The following is a 14,268-nucleotide window of genomic DNA, read 5'->3' as shown; positions in this document are numbered from 1 at the left end:
GTCCTATATGGCCAAGATGTTCCCTCAATCTGACATGTTCACGTTGGATTTTGAAGGGATATACACAATAAGTTCTGGTACTTGTAGATCCCCATCCATAAGAGGTAAGTAATGGAAGACAACTCTAAAACTTGAGAGAATTTGAAAACATTTCTTTTTCTTTCATCTGAGTTCTTCCCCTTTTAGCTCTCAAAGTTACTATATTTCTTGCTTTCTGTAATAGCAGCCTACACTTACCTTCAATCTTTTGCGGTTCATTCTGACATACCAATTGGTAAGAATATCCACAAACTTGACCAGTCGAGGTACCACAGTATAAAGTCTATAAGCTGAAAATAAAATAGATGAATCAGGCAATGAGAATACACTAAACATGTGAATTTGTTTCTGGATGGGCTGCAAATATTAACAAGCAGGTGGGCTATGGGCATCATTCACACTAAGAACACAGGAAGAACTTAGTGAAACAACTGTTCCTTTGCTGAGGATGCAGCACATGAGTCATGGTGTTTAGGGTGCGTCCAAAACCACCTGTGAGCCATAACAAACTCCCCCTGCTCAATGAGACAAATGGAAATTCCATGTAAGGATGAGAGGCTGATGCTGCCCATTACACAACTCCATGAAGAACCTATGAGCCAAAGCCATGCGAGGTGACATATAACGAAGGCCCAACTTCCTGCTACTGTGCTACACAAATGAAAATGACAAAGTTATAATGAAATACTAGAGGCCCAACATGGGTCAGTCTGTTTCAACCAGAAACATTCTGTTATGTAAGGGGCATCTTGCAGTGTCTGGAGACATCTGGGTGTTACTACCTACTTTTTATTTTTATTTTTTATATTTTATTTGAAAATACTTTATTTGTGTATTTTGTTCTGCTACTGGCAACAGATGGGTGGACTCCAAGGACACTGCTCAATACCCTATAAGACACACGAGCTCTACCACAAAGAGTGACCTGGTCCAAACTGTCAATAATGCTGTGCTGAGAAACTGGCCTATAATATAATATAATATAATAAAACAGAACAGACTTTTGGTAGGTTAAAACAGCTAGTAAGGCCCTCCCTGGTGGCGCAGTGGGTTAAAGCACAGCACTAAGAAGCTAAAGCCACTGCAGCATGAGTTCGATTCCCACCTACCCTGGAGGTGATCCACATGGTGCGGCAGACCTCTCCTAACCCGCCCGCTGCTCCCCTCAGCAGTGTACTTCGTCTATCTGCCTGTTCTCTGGTGAATCCTCTCACCACCCTGAACCTCTGGCCTGTACCCCAGTTCTGTATGTATAAATAAGTGCATCTTAAAAAAAAAAAAAAAAAACAGCTAGTAAGAGAAAGTTAAAAGGTGGTGGAGGGAGAAAAGCACCATGAAGAGTTAGAGGGCTCTCCTGAGGAGCTCTTTAGGCAAGTAGGAAGGTGAGGCAGGAGCTTATTTTCAGGATATTCCCTTTCATCTCCCCTAGAACTATTAATTCTGTTGTGCAAAAACAAGGAACATAATTTTTAGTGAATGTTAGTGAGGTTATTCAGTGTTCAGGTGAGGAGAAGTTGTAAAAGGCAGTACTGCTTCTGCTATGGTTTAAAACCAGTCCAAGGTGTGACCAGAAACTCAGACCAAAACTACTAACTGGTTACATGTTCTAACATAGGGGATTTCACTGACTGGAGGCCTAATCTGCAAGGGAAGAAACCTCCGCTAAGGTACTTCTAAGGTTCACTACACATTTCACCTTCTAGTAAACCAGAGGACCTTTTGTTTAGGTTTCACCTCTTATTTAAAGTAAATGAAGTCACATACAATGAGCTACGGATAAGGTCACAGTAACTGACAGAAGCCTTGTCAGTTATACCTCTGTGCTAACAAGGAAACTGAGGGCACGATGCCAACAGACTAATGGGGGGAAGAAGAAAGAAGAGAACTGAACCAAGCAGTCTAGGTCTAAACTCTGGTCCTCACCTCTCACTAGTATGTACAATTGCTGCCAGAATTCTAGTTCCAAGCAGACCGCCTTATATGTGCTCAGAAGTCATAGCTGCTGATGCCATGACAACAACCAGCAAGGGCAATAATCTCTAGCACCGTTTCCAAACCATGCAAAAGTGGCCATGGATGTGAGCAGGTATTTTAGGGAGTACCATAAGAGGCCAGTAGTCTGCCTATAGATTCACTGAATCTTCACTTTGTCAATTTGTCCAGTACCTGAACAGTCATATAATCATGCATACTTCTTATGCATATTTAAGGGGTGAAAGAGTCCTTAAGGATGACTGATATATGATATCTGCTACTGTGGCAAAGACATGCAACATGTACTGTGACAGGCTCTGAATGAATCAGACTACATCTCTGCCTTCCCCTTGCCCTAGCCACTGAAGCATAGGGGAAACAAGCAACCTCATGGTGGTGGTGGTAGGGAGGGCAGTTAACTTTGCCAGGGCATGTAAAGGAAAGCTGTCTTCTCGTCCACCAAACTGCGTTAGCAGAAGTAGTGCAAGCATCTTAGTCAACAACTAGGTTTTAAACCCACTGCCATCTAATATCGAGGCCTGTGCTCATTCGATGCAGTGCTCTGAAGAGGGGTGGGTGACTAGACATCCCCAACACAAAATAACTGGTTGGCATAAGCACATATCTACAAGTAACATGTCTAAATATCTTAAACTATATTTGAGAGGGTAAAATAAATTTATCTCGTGTTTTAGATTTCTCAAATATTTTGTAAAATTTCCTACATATAAAGAAAATAAGTTAAATATCAAAAGGGTTAAGAGATAGTGCTTACTGCTGGGAGGATGACCTGAGATACATACCTGCCATTTCAGTCTCAAAGAACTCAAGAAGTGACTGCATGAAAGAGAGGACCCACCGGTCTGTGATGTTGGAACTTTCTTTAACTGTGTTCTCATTGTAGAGGAATTCCATTTCTTCCTCCTAGGAATTAACAATTAGTGAAACATTTCTGTATGCTTGTGGGAAATTACTGTGTAGAAATAAACTTTTTAACTATCTTAACTGAAAGGAGACAATTCTCAGAAAATCAAGAAATCTACAAAAACCCAGACTCTGTTTTAAGATTGATTCTCAGCAATAGTCTCCATATAAGTGCCACACTTGGGACAACAGTACCCAATTAGTGAATTATGTTCTTGAGTTAAAGAACTCAATCACAATTACCAATTGACTATAGAATGAGAATTATTTCAAAATCTTGTCAATAAGTATAAGGTTTAGTTACTTCAAACCTGAGGAAGGTGGGGCTTCCCTCATGGTGTATGGGTTCTCTCAGTGCTATTGCCTTGAAGGCTCACTTCAGATGGCCTGAGTTCCCTGGCCAGGGAATTAGCCCACATATGGCACAGAAGATTTCTCCTACTTCATCCACTGCTCCCCTTAGTGTATTTCAGTAGATCCACCATTTCTCACTCTGTCTGGTGAATCCTCTCAACTCCTGAACTGCTGGCCTACACCCCACACCAGTTCTATGTAAAGATAAACAAAATTTTTAAATTAAAAAAAAAACCCACAAAAACCCAAGGAAGAAAAGTTACACTTAGTAGGACTGGATGAATTTCTACAAATAATACAAGGAATTATTATTATTTTTGTTCAAACGGCTCATTTTATCTAGAAGGCTCTATTCCTATTCCATCTTTTTTTTTTTAAAAAAAGATTTATTATTTATGCATATAAGAACTGGGGTGCAGGCCAGAGGTACGGGGGAGGTGAGATGATTCACCATAGACAGTGTAGGGAGCAAAACAGGCAGATAGACTGAAATACACTGTTGAGCCATGTGGGTCAGCTCTTAGGCCAGGGATTGAACTCATATTGCAGTGGCCGTGGATAGCTTCTCAGTGCTCTAACCTGCTGCACCACCAGGGAGGGCCCACCATCTTTTTGTTTTACAAAATCCTCCTCTTCCCAAAGGCCCCTTTCACCTGCCCAAACCCATAGCAGCAGCAACACTGGAGACAGGGTAGTAGCTATCTTGACTCTTGCCCTGGTTATGATGGCAGAATCTGCACCTTGGTGTCAAGTACAGACATGCTCCAGATGTGGGAGTTTCACTGAATCTGTTTCCTGCTGGCTGGAGAAGTGGTGGGTTACAAAAGAAAGAAACAACACTGGGGCTTATGAAAATGCTGTCCTCTATTCCCAGGGAAATGACTTCCAGGATAGTACATTAGCAGATGAGCCAAAGACAGCAAATGAGTAATGACAACCTAGGAAAGTGAACTACTTAAAGATTACTTTCCAACAGAGGTTAATAACATAACTGTTCAATCAACAATAATTTACTAAGTAATTTTCCTTGTAACGAGTTTGACATAAACATAAATGAATGGTGGGCTCTACCTGGTGGAGTAAGGGATTAAGGCGCAGCACTATGAAGCTATCGGCAGCCACTGCAGCATGAGTTCAATCCTGAGGAGGGAGATGACCCACATGGCACAGCAGACCTCTCCTGTCTTGCTCGCTGTTCCCTTCAGCAGTCTGTTTCAGTCAAAATGCCTGTTCAGTTCCTCTCTCTGTCTCTGGTGAATCCTCTCACCCCCACCCCTTGCACCTCTGACCTGTACCTCAGTTCTGGTATGCATACATAAATCTTAAAAAAAAAAAAAGATGAGTGTTATCTGAATCCTGACCCCAAATGGAATCCTGAGAGACTGGAATATATGCAAAGACTGCAGGCCTGAGAGCCCTCAGTAAGGGCAGGGAGATGGCCTTTTCCCTAAAATCCACACATATCTCACTATCATTCACGGAGAACTCTCATCTTCTTCCCAGCACAGATGTACCCACCCAGTGACCATCTGCGCAGCCTTCGCCAGGCACTCACTCTGATAGTAGCTGACCCTGCACTGGCTCGCCCACTGATTCCATGAAGGGAAGGGAGCTTGCTGGGTATCTCTAGCACCAAGAACTGGTTGACTAAATGACTACATTTAGTTCACTGCTTTCCCAACCCAGTCCAGACCCTTTATCTACAGTCTCCTCAATAATAAGCCCTATAATACCCAGCAGAGTGGGACAAACCCCACCCCACACCTTTTGAAGCCTCAGGACATTCTGGATGAAGAAGCGATAGGCATTGTACCAGGGAAGTAGCACATCCTTCAAAACATCGCGTACACCTTCCTCCTTAAAGCGGAGGTTTTCTGCACGAACCACAGGGGAGTTAATTAGATATAATCTGGAAGACAAAAAGAAATATATTAACAAAAGAGGAATGTAACAGTAAGCCAAATATTATTGCTTGATACACTGAGAGCAACTCTAAAATTAGCACTTTTCCCTACAAATGGGGAACTACGAATTCTCTTCTACTGGTCAACTTAAAATTATCAAAGTTGGTTAACAGGTCCACTTAAAAGCCCTTTGTGTAGGAGACCCAGCAAAATGGGCCCTCCCTGGTGGCACAATGGATTCAAGCACAGCACTACTAAGCCTGCCACAGCAGCTTCAGCACCAGTTCCATCCCCACCCAGGGAGGTGACCCACATGGTGCAGCAGATAAAGTCTCACCTGCTGCTCCCCTCAGCAGTGTACTTCGTTATCTGCCTGTTCCCCTGTCTCTGGTAAATTCTCTCACCCCCCTGCACTTCTGGCCAGTACCCCCGTTCTGTATGTATAAATAAATAAATCTTAAAAAAAAAAAAAAAAGAGAGAGAGATCTAGCAATTATAAAGGGGAGATATAATTCACACAAAATACGGTGGCGTAACCTAAAAGCATGCTGGTTTGGTCCACAGAGTAAGAGCCAGTTCTCTTCCTAGGAGACAATATGAATATGTAATGTTCAGAAGGACTCATCAAAAAGGAAGCTGCTGTCAGAGGCCTATAAGCTATCTTAGAGAAAAGACCCTATGCCATAAAATCTCTGGTGAAGTTGTCAGCAGTGCTAAGAGTGAGTAAAGGGGGAAGGAAGGTGTGTGCTCTAATTGTTTCTGGGTGGCACAGCCCTGGCAGTATCAATTGTAAACACAGAATGGTGCCAAGCAAGGGCTCTGTGGTTCAGTGGAACACTGTGATCAACATTCATAACCATGAGTACTTTAAACACTGGTTCACATTTCTCTAAAAGCTTTTCAATATTAATTTTTATTTGTTCTGGCACAAATTTACCTTATATAGTTATTTTGAGGAATAAGTGCAAAAATAAACTAAATTATGTAAAAGAATTCAAATTTCAAGAAGAGGGGAAACTTCAAGGGAGAACTGAGACCTGGCAACTAGCAACCAATCTGGGAGACTGTGGGCTATTCATTGCACTATTATATTGGGCCTTGTGCTTAAAAATATCTCCAGTGGACCTCCCTGGTGGAGCAAGGGGTTAAGTCTCAGCACTTTGGAGCTATAGGTAACCACTGCAGGTGAGAGTTCGACCCCCGCTAGGGATCTAATCCACATGGCATAGAAGACCTCTCCGGTCTTGCCTGCTGCTCCCCTCAGCAGTGTATTTCCAGTCAGTCCATCTGTTCTGCTTCCCATCCTGTCTCTGTGGAAGCTTCTCACCGCCATGGACCACTGGCCTACACCCTAGCTCTTGTATGTATAAATAAATCTTTAAAATTACAATTCAGTATCTCCAGATTTGAAAATATCATTATTTAGAAAGCCACTCTTTAAAGTTAACACATCAATATAATTATATAATAGATAAATTTTTAAAATGCATTTTTATAATAAATGTTTTATAATAAACAACTCTAAAGAGCATTATTAATAGAATGAGAAACGCTACATAAAAATGACAAATACAATCAAGGGAGAAATTAGTTTGTACCTGAGGGCATCAGCACCATATTTGTGAATCATCGATAGTGGGTCTGGATAATTCTTTTTTCGTTTGCTCATTTTTTGGCCATCACTTCAAAAATAAAAGGGAAATGCCAACTAAGTAACAACATACAGCTTATCTTCATATATGGTTACAGATTATTTGCAAGGTGGAATATGTGAGTAAAAACAAGAGTATAAGCTAATAGTGAGGCATAAAACATCTTTTTGTAAATATCCATGAGCTTCTTTTTGAATACTGTAGTAGGCTGATAGAGAAGCTTCAGTGTAAAACTAGATGATGGCAGTATAATAGTTAAAAATAACGGGTCCACACAAAACAGTTAAAAAACCATACTCATACAAACACCTGTAACAGAAGTTCCTTGCTTTTTAATCTTATTCAGCAACACTGGAAACAACTCAATGCCCTTCAGCAGGTAAGTGGTCAAGATGGGTACCCACAGAGAACATTGTTCCGCACTGAGTATGAACTATGAACACACAGCCTAATCAACCTCTAGGGATTTAGAAAGAGGAAAAAAGACCATCCAAAAAGGTTATATATGACAGAATTCCATTTATGGAATATACATAAAACAAAATCACAAAGGTGGGGAATAGTTCAGTGTATGCCAGAGAATAGGGATGAGGGAAGCTATGGTTATAAAAGGCCACAGAGGGGTCTCCCTGGTGGTACAGGGGTTAAAGACTGCGCTAGCAAGCTATCCCCAGGCACTGCAGCATAAGTTCGATCCCTGGCAGGCTAGGGAGCTAACACACATGGCACAGCAGACCTCTTCTGTCTCATCCACTGCTCCCCTCAGCAGTGTATTTCAGCACATAAACCTGTTCTGCTCCCCACTCTGTCTCTGGTGAATCCTCTCATCCCCTGCATCTGTGGCCTATACTCCAGTTCTTATATGAATAAATAAATCTTAAAAAAAAAAAAATAATGCCATAGAGACATCCTACAATGCTGAAATAGTATCTGTGGATACAGGATTTCTGTATAAAAACAATGCCATATTCAAATGGCACATGTAAAAGTGGATAATCTGAATATGACTGGACAACTGTGTCACCATTCAGGTTTTGAAAATATACTAGTTTTCTAAGATGGGCCACTGGTAGAAATTAGACAAAGCCCACAAGAGACCTCTATTACTTTTTGCAAATGTATGTAAATCTAAAAGTTGATAAAAGTTTTAATTAAAATAAACAAACACAGACCGCAGATCAGCTTGCCTGGTACAGAACTTGAATTAACCACTCATTTACTATGTAACCTTGAGTAAGTTGTTTAACTGTTTTGTGCTACAAACTTCTGAAATGTCAAAATGGGGTAATTAAAGAACTCATTTCAAATAGTTCTGGGGAGTAAATGGGTTAACTCACTATAGGGCCTGGCATTCCTCCCTCTCCATGTAACATGTAGTAGGTTATCTATGTACTCATTGTTTTATTTTCTTACTTTCACTTACGTTTTTAATGGCTAGAGGCAAAAGAAAACGAAGATTCAACTATAAGATTCAATAAGACCAATAAGCAAAAGTCATGGGAAGGACACTTAATAAAAATTCCCTCCATCCTCCTGCTCCTTCGGACTTAGCTCTCAATCCAAGACGGAAAGGAAGCTAAAACAGAGGTGCACATGCCAGGAGTTTAATGGAAAGGAATAGAATAGTACAAAAGCTAAAGGAAGAAAAAAACAGCACTAGAATTTCCTAAATTCCTCTGCTCAGGAGTGGTTAGACTCCAACAGACATGACTGCCTTAAACAGCCTCTCATTCTGGGTGTGAGAATGAAGAGGAACAGGAGCTTTAGAACACAAGGGAAGCACCTGCCTGGCTAGGACGAGTCCATTCACAATAACGTTCTTGAAAGGTGGTTGTCCAAAGAGAGCCGTGGCCAGCACCAGCAGTGTATAAAACCTGAAAAAAACAAAAACAAAACAAAAAACACAAGGAAATAGTGCAATTAAAAACAGACAAGAAATTCAAACATAGGCAAAACACTGTTAACTTCTTGGAATGAAAAAAAAATTTTAAATCTTTCTTTTTGGGTGTAATCACTTAAAAGTTATGGTCTTTAATCCTGGTTACACATTCCCATAAAAGCATATGGGAAGTGTTAAAAAAATTACACATAGGCTTGGTGATAGGAAACCCGCGGGGATTACAATTGAGATGGAAAAAAAAAAATGTACAAAATGATGTAAAAATAAACTGCTAAAAAAAAAAAATTCACATAGGAACTACTGTGAGCCAATAACATTAGAGTTTCTGATTAGGAAAAAAAAATGTCTCATTTAAAGTAAGGTCTGAGGTGAGATAGTGATTGCCAGCAGTTGAGGATAGTATGTACACTCTCCTCAAGGAGCTGGTTAGGATACAACTGGGAGAACAGAGCAGCACTGAGCAGCCTCTTAAGACCAAACAGAAACACTGGGTCAAAACCCACAAGATGTGTGTGGCCTTTACCACAAGGTTATATGGGACAGTCTGATGACAAGACGCAAAAAGCATTTTCATCCAGGGCTTCCCTGGTGGTGCAAGGGGTTAAGTCTCAGCAATATCAAGCTATTGCAACAGGAGTTCAATCCCTGGCCAGGGAGCTAACCTACATGGCGCACACCTTTCCTATCTTGCCTGCTGTTCACCTCAGCAGTGAATTTCAGTCAGTCCTGGTCTATACTCCAGCTCTTAAATGTATAAATAAGTAAATCTTGTTCATGCAAAAGTTAAAAGGCACATAGGAATGTTTTCATTCCTACAGATATTCTATAACATGGCTATCTACTAGCCAGTTTGTTTTCTAAAAGAAGTTTATCCAAATAAATGGTGCTCTTATGCTACCTCCTACCTTATTTTATACTCTAAGAACATTGCCAGATATGAATTAATGAGGACAGAGAACAGACCCAAAGCCTAACATAAATGTTTTCCAGACATTCCTCTGTCAAACATGGGTCAGGAGAGTAGGCAGTCTGAGGGAGTTGGAAAGAAGCAGTGTGCCCATGGACCCCATGAAGACTTTTAACAGTTGCCAGACATCGACACTACTCAGAGAAACAACTTTCCAGTTAAGTCCTCTGGTCCTCTCCCAAATAGGATTTTGTTTCTGGTAGCTGTTCTACAGATAAATGTAGTGGAAGTTGAAAGTAGCATGTCTTGGAACATTAAGGCTAGAGTTCAGTTTATGATGACTACTGGAAATTTTAAAAACAAAATGACACCAACAATCCTCAAACACTAATGAAGAAACACTACTAATGAAAAGTATAATAAAAACCTAGGCAAGCCAAGCTCATCCACAAAGAGCAGTTAGCCCTTAATGGAAAGGTCACCCTTTTCTATTAGAAGACTAAGGGTATAGAGCCCTCCCCAGTGGAGCAATAGGTTAAAGTGTGGCACTACGAAGAAATATGTAGTCACTGCAGCATGAGTTGGATCCCTGGCCAGGAAGGTGACCCACGTGGTGTGGCAGACCTCTCCTGTCCACTCACTGCTCCCCTCAGCAGTGTATTTCAGTCAATCTTCCTGTTCTGTTCTCCAATCTGTCTCTGGTGAATCCACTCACTCCCCTCACCACTGTCCCTGTACCTCAGTTCTTGTATAAATAAATAAATCTTAAATAAATAAATAAAGGTATGCTTAGAGAAGGCACCAAGTAAAACCAAAGTGAAAACTTTCCCATAGGTTTTTTTTTTTTATAAATTGAATACCACATTGATTTTGTAAGGTGAACCTTAATATCTAAGCACTTTCCCAACTGGCCCCAAACTAGCATTCAATCCATTACCTTGTATGTAAATACTCATTAAATATTTGAGTAAATGATTTGAAGCGAACATGGTAAGAATACATATTAAATATTCCATATCATTTAAGCTTCCAGTACAAATCTCTATATAGCAAAATGTCAACAAAATAAAGCAAATTCTGAAACTAGAGCCCTAACTGACAGAGATTCCTGCTTAGATGATGTTTCCGTGGTGCACTAATGGTAAGGGACATCAGAGGGTAAGACAGAACCTCTCCTTTTGAAAACACTCTCCAGAACACCAAGAACATATGGTAGTAGGTACTCAGTAAATCAAAGTAATAAAACACTAGAAAGATCAAGGAAAATACCATCCTCTAGTTTGGTCAATGCCTTCAGCAATGAAGTCTGCAGGGAAGGCATCCTCAAACTCCTTCTTGTTTTCAAATGGATAATGAACTTGAGCATAAGGCATGCTGCCACTCTCGAACCAGCAGTCAAACACTTCAGAGATGCGATGCAAAGATCCTTTCCCACACCGTGAAGGAATGGTCAGGTGGTCAATGCTAATAAGCAAAAAAGTAGGCATTTATATTAATTTTAAGTACAGTAGAACTTGCAATTTGTCAATATGAAAAATAAACCAATTCTTACCATTATGTATTTGGAAATAGAAATATCAGTAGTTACCAATGTTTTCAGAGCACCATGAAGGTTATATATACCACTCCCCTGCATTAACTCACTGACACAGGCCCCTTTACCCCAACAAAGTAATTCAATAAAATAGTGATATCTACATGCTCTGTAGTTTGTTCCAGAGACCATGTCTTAACAGGCAAGATGTTAGCATGACGCTAGCATGTTATGAATGACATAACTACAGTGACTTAACATCCAAAACTGACCTTTCTCTGTGGAGATCTGAGACCTTTGCTCCTGACAATTCTTCAAGTTCTGCCATTGATCCAATACACACAACCTGTCAAAACAAAGTTGAACAGAAGGAGTGCCTCAGGGCCAATAATACACAGAACTATTTCATGAAATATTAATGTTCAGTTGAGAGACCTGTGATTATCTTTGGAAGCAAATTAACATGCCAGTTGGACTGGAGGGCAGTTATCACCCATGCAAGACTGAAGAGCTCAATTTCAGTGTTGTTACTTCCTCTAATGCAGATAAAGTCCTTATACAACTAGATGCTCATTCACAGTCATCATCTCAGCAAGTGTTTCTTATGGGCTTATTATATCCAAATTTTTGCTGAAAATAATCAGCATAAATGACATGGCTAGCCTATTTCTCTATCATATCTTACTTTCTAAACCCTGGCACTTGAATTGATTTTTTAACCTGGAAATCTTTCCAATTTAAAGCTGGAATTTATTACTATACAAGAATGAATGGAGTCAAAACAATCAGTATGCAAGATGATAGGGTCATGTGCAGGCAAGTAAGGCAAGTAAGCTGAGATGGGTTCAGGTGGTACACTCAATACAGGAGAATTATCTAACATGACCAGTAAGAAACATGTGGGTTCTCACCTAAGAAGAGGAGTGCTGCTTACTTGCCCTTCTTGTTCAGTCCTGAAAGTCTCTGATTCAGCTAGTTCACAGTTACTGCTCATATTCCTTTTTTAAAGATTTACTTATTTATGCACATAAGAACTGGGGTACAGGCCAGAGGTGAGGGTTGAGAGGATTCTCCAGAAACAAAGTGGGTAGCAGAACAGACAGATCTACTGAAATACACTGCTCAGGAAAGGTCTGCCATGCCATGTGGGTCACCTCCCTGGCTGGGGATAAAATTCATGCTGCAGTAGCCGCAGACAGCTTTACAGTGCTGCACTTTAACCTGTTGTTCCACCAGGGAGGGCCCACATCTCATATTCCTATAGGAGATCTACTGAGGTTTCTGAACTGCTATTCCCATGATTGTTCTAATGCTCCCAGCATGGATAAGGCCCTATCATGGGAATTTACTGGGACAGCTACCAGTGTATTTTCACACACATATAGCACCACTTTATTTACAGATTGTTTTAACACAATACTATTTAGTACACAGTGTTGAATGTCCTGTTCATAAGAAAAAGACCTGAGTAATACAAGACATACACTTTAATTATGAATTTCCCTGAGGAAAATATAAGTGCAGCCTTTGTTTTCACACAGAGGGAAAGTTAGACATTAAAGTAAAAGTAAATAAATATCAAGAACTCTTTCTTATTTATTTTGTGAATCTAGGAAAGAATACACATGAAAAATAAAGATGAAAGAATAAAAATGAAATAAGCGGAAAAGAAAAAGGAAAACATACTCTTTTACTCTCTATTGGGAGGAACAAAGTGTTTCTCAAATATTAATGTCAGGAAACACCATACCTCCTCAAAGTCATCACTGACCCACAGTGGGATGGGGGTGCCCCAGTATCTGTTTCTGGAAATTGCCCAGTCACGTGCATCTTTTAGCCAATTTCCAAATCGCTTCTCTCGAACGAACTCTGGGACCCTACAATAAAAGTCAGGTAAAAGCAATCACATAAAACATCAGTATGTAAATTTGTAAATTAAATCTGTATAAGCCTTTGTAGAATGCATGCAACTGGCACTCTGGTAAAAATGAGCTTACCCTGAGAGTACTATTGTGTGGACAGTACTTACATATATATGGATTCAGAGTGGCTGGATCTGCTATGAGTTCACCTAAGTAAGGGCCCTTTTCTACATGAGACCCCACAGCACACACACACTCCTCTGCTCTGCTCTCTAAGTGAAAGGTTACCAGTCCTCTTAACTAGTCACTGACTCTGGTCTACCGACCCCACTCAGATCAAGTCTTCACATCACTTAACACGGTGCTGTTATTGATACTCATTAGAGAGGGCCACAATTGGCTACCAGTCCACTCCTCAACAGTCAAGACTACCTATTGCTAATTGCAGCCTCTGCTCAGCTACTACCCTCCGGCATTACAATTTAGGCTTCTGCATTGTGGGGAACTCCTGAGAACATGAATCCTTACTCCCTCTGTCTGAGTTATCCATCCCCACACTGTAATGACCCTCATCTTCAAACCCTCTTTCCTTCTACCACCCCCATCCCAAGACTTCTACTGGTTTGATAAATAGCTCCTTCTCTCTATAGGTTCAGTTTTTCAGGAAACCTTTCCAGACAAGCTAGGCTCCCAAACTTCTTGTTCTCGTCAGCACTGAAGCTCCTGCTCTTTGAAAGCTAGCTGATCAATCTGCATCTTCCACAGACTATCATTTGAATCGTCCATATCCAGCACTTCACAAACAGGGAAATTAATGAGCTTTCCAGAAATAAAAATGAAGAAACAAAATAAAAGAAAATCACTTCTTAGGAAAGTGGCATCACTTGCTAGGAAAATTGTGATTTATAAAACCATTCCCTTTTATTGCCCTGAGATTTACTCCACTCTTCCTATATCAAATGCAGTTTTTGGATTCTTGTGGGAAGAAATAGTGATTACCCACAAAAAGTTCAATAGAAAGCATTCTTGTGGAATATATATATTGACTGAAGCCTTATTTTATTTTTGAACCTGCAGGTTGAAATACCAATTTTCTGTGGTCAGATACCATATGCACCACCGAACAAGCCAATCTGTTAAATCGGTGTCAGATTCCAAGAACTCAACAATACCAAAGGGAGTGAGGATAAATAGCTTTGATAAACACATCCCAAAATG

General features: G+C 40.4%; 1 protein-coding gene across 1 annotated transcript in view; it reads right to left on the bottom strand.

The window, feature by feature from the left end:
• IARS (isoleucyl-tRNA synthetase) overlaps nt 1–14,268 on the bottom strand; it is a 51,103-nt gene that overhangs the window by 17,617 nt on the left and 19,218 nt on the right. The window contains exons 14-21 of the mRNA XM_004684510.2: nt 12,939–13,065; nt 11,461–11,534; nt 10,924–11,118; nt 8,635–8,721; nt 6,794–6,877; nt 5,056–5,200; nt 2,817–2,937; nt 238–329 (exon numbers count right to left, since the gene is read on the bottom strand). Of these exons, the coding sequence (XP_004684567.1) occupies nt 238–329; nt 2,817–2,937; nt 5,056–5,200; nt 6,794–6,877; nt 8,635–8,721; nt 10,924–11,118; nt 11,461–11,534; nt 12,939–13,065 (925 nt within the window). The remainder of the gene's footprint in view (nt 1–237; nt 330–2,816; nt 2,938–5,055; nt 5,201–6,793; nt 6,878–8,634; nt 8,722–10,923; nt 11,119–11,460; nt 11,535–12,938; nt 13,066–14,268) is intronic.

The sequence above is a fragment of the Condylura cristata genome, unplaced genomic scaffold (assembly GCF_000260355.1).
Source record: "Condylura cristata isolate star-nosed mole 26May11 unplaced genomic scaffold, ConCri1.0 scaffold00017, whole genome shotgun sequence".
Classification (NCBI taxonomy): Eukaryota; Metazoa; Chordata; class Mammalia; order Eulipotyphla; family Talpidae; genus Condylura; species Condylura cristata.
Note: the sequence above shows the minus strand (reverse complement) of the source record. Positions and strands in the feature narration are given on the sequence as shown.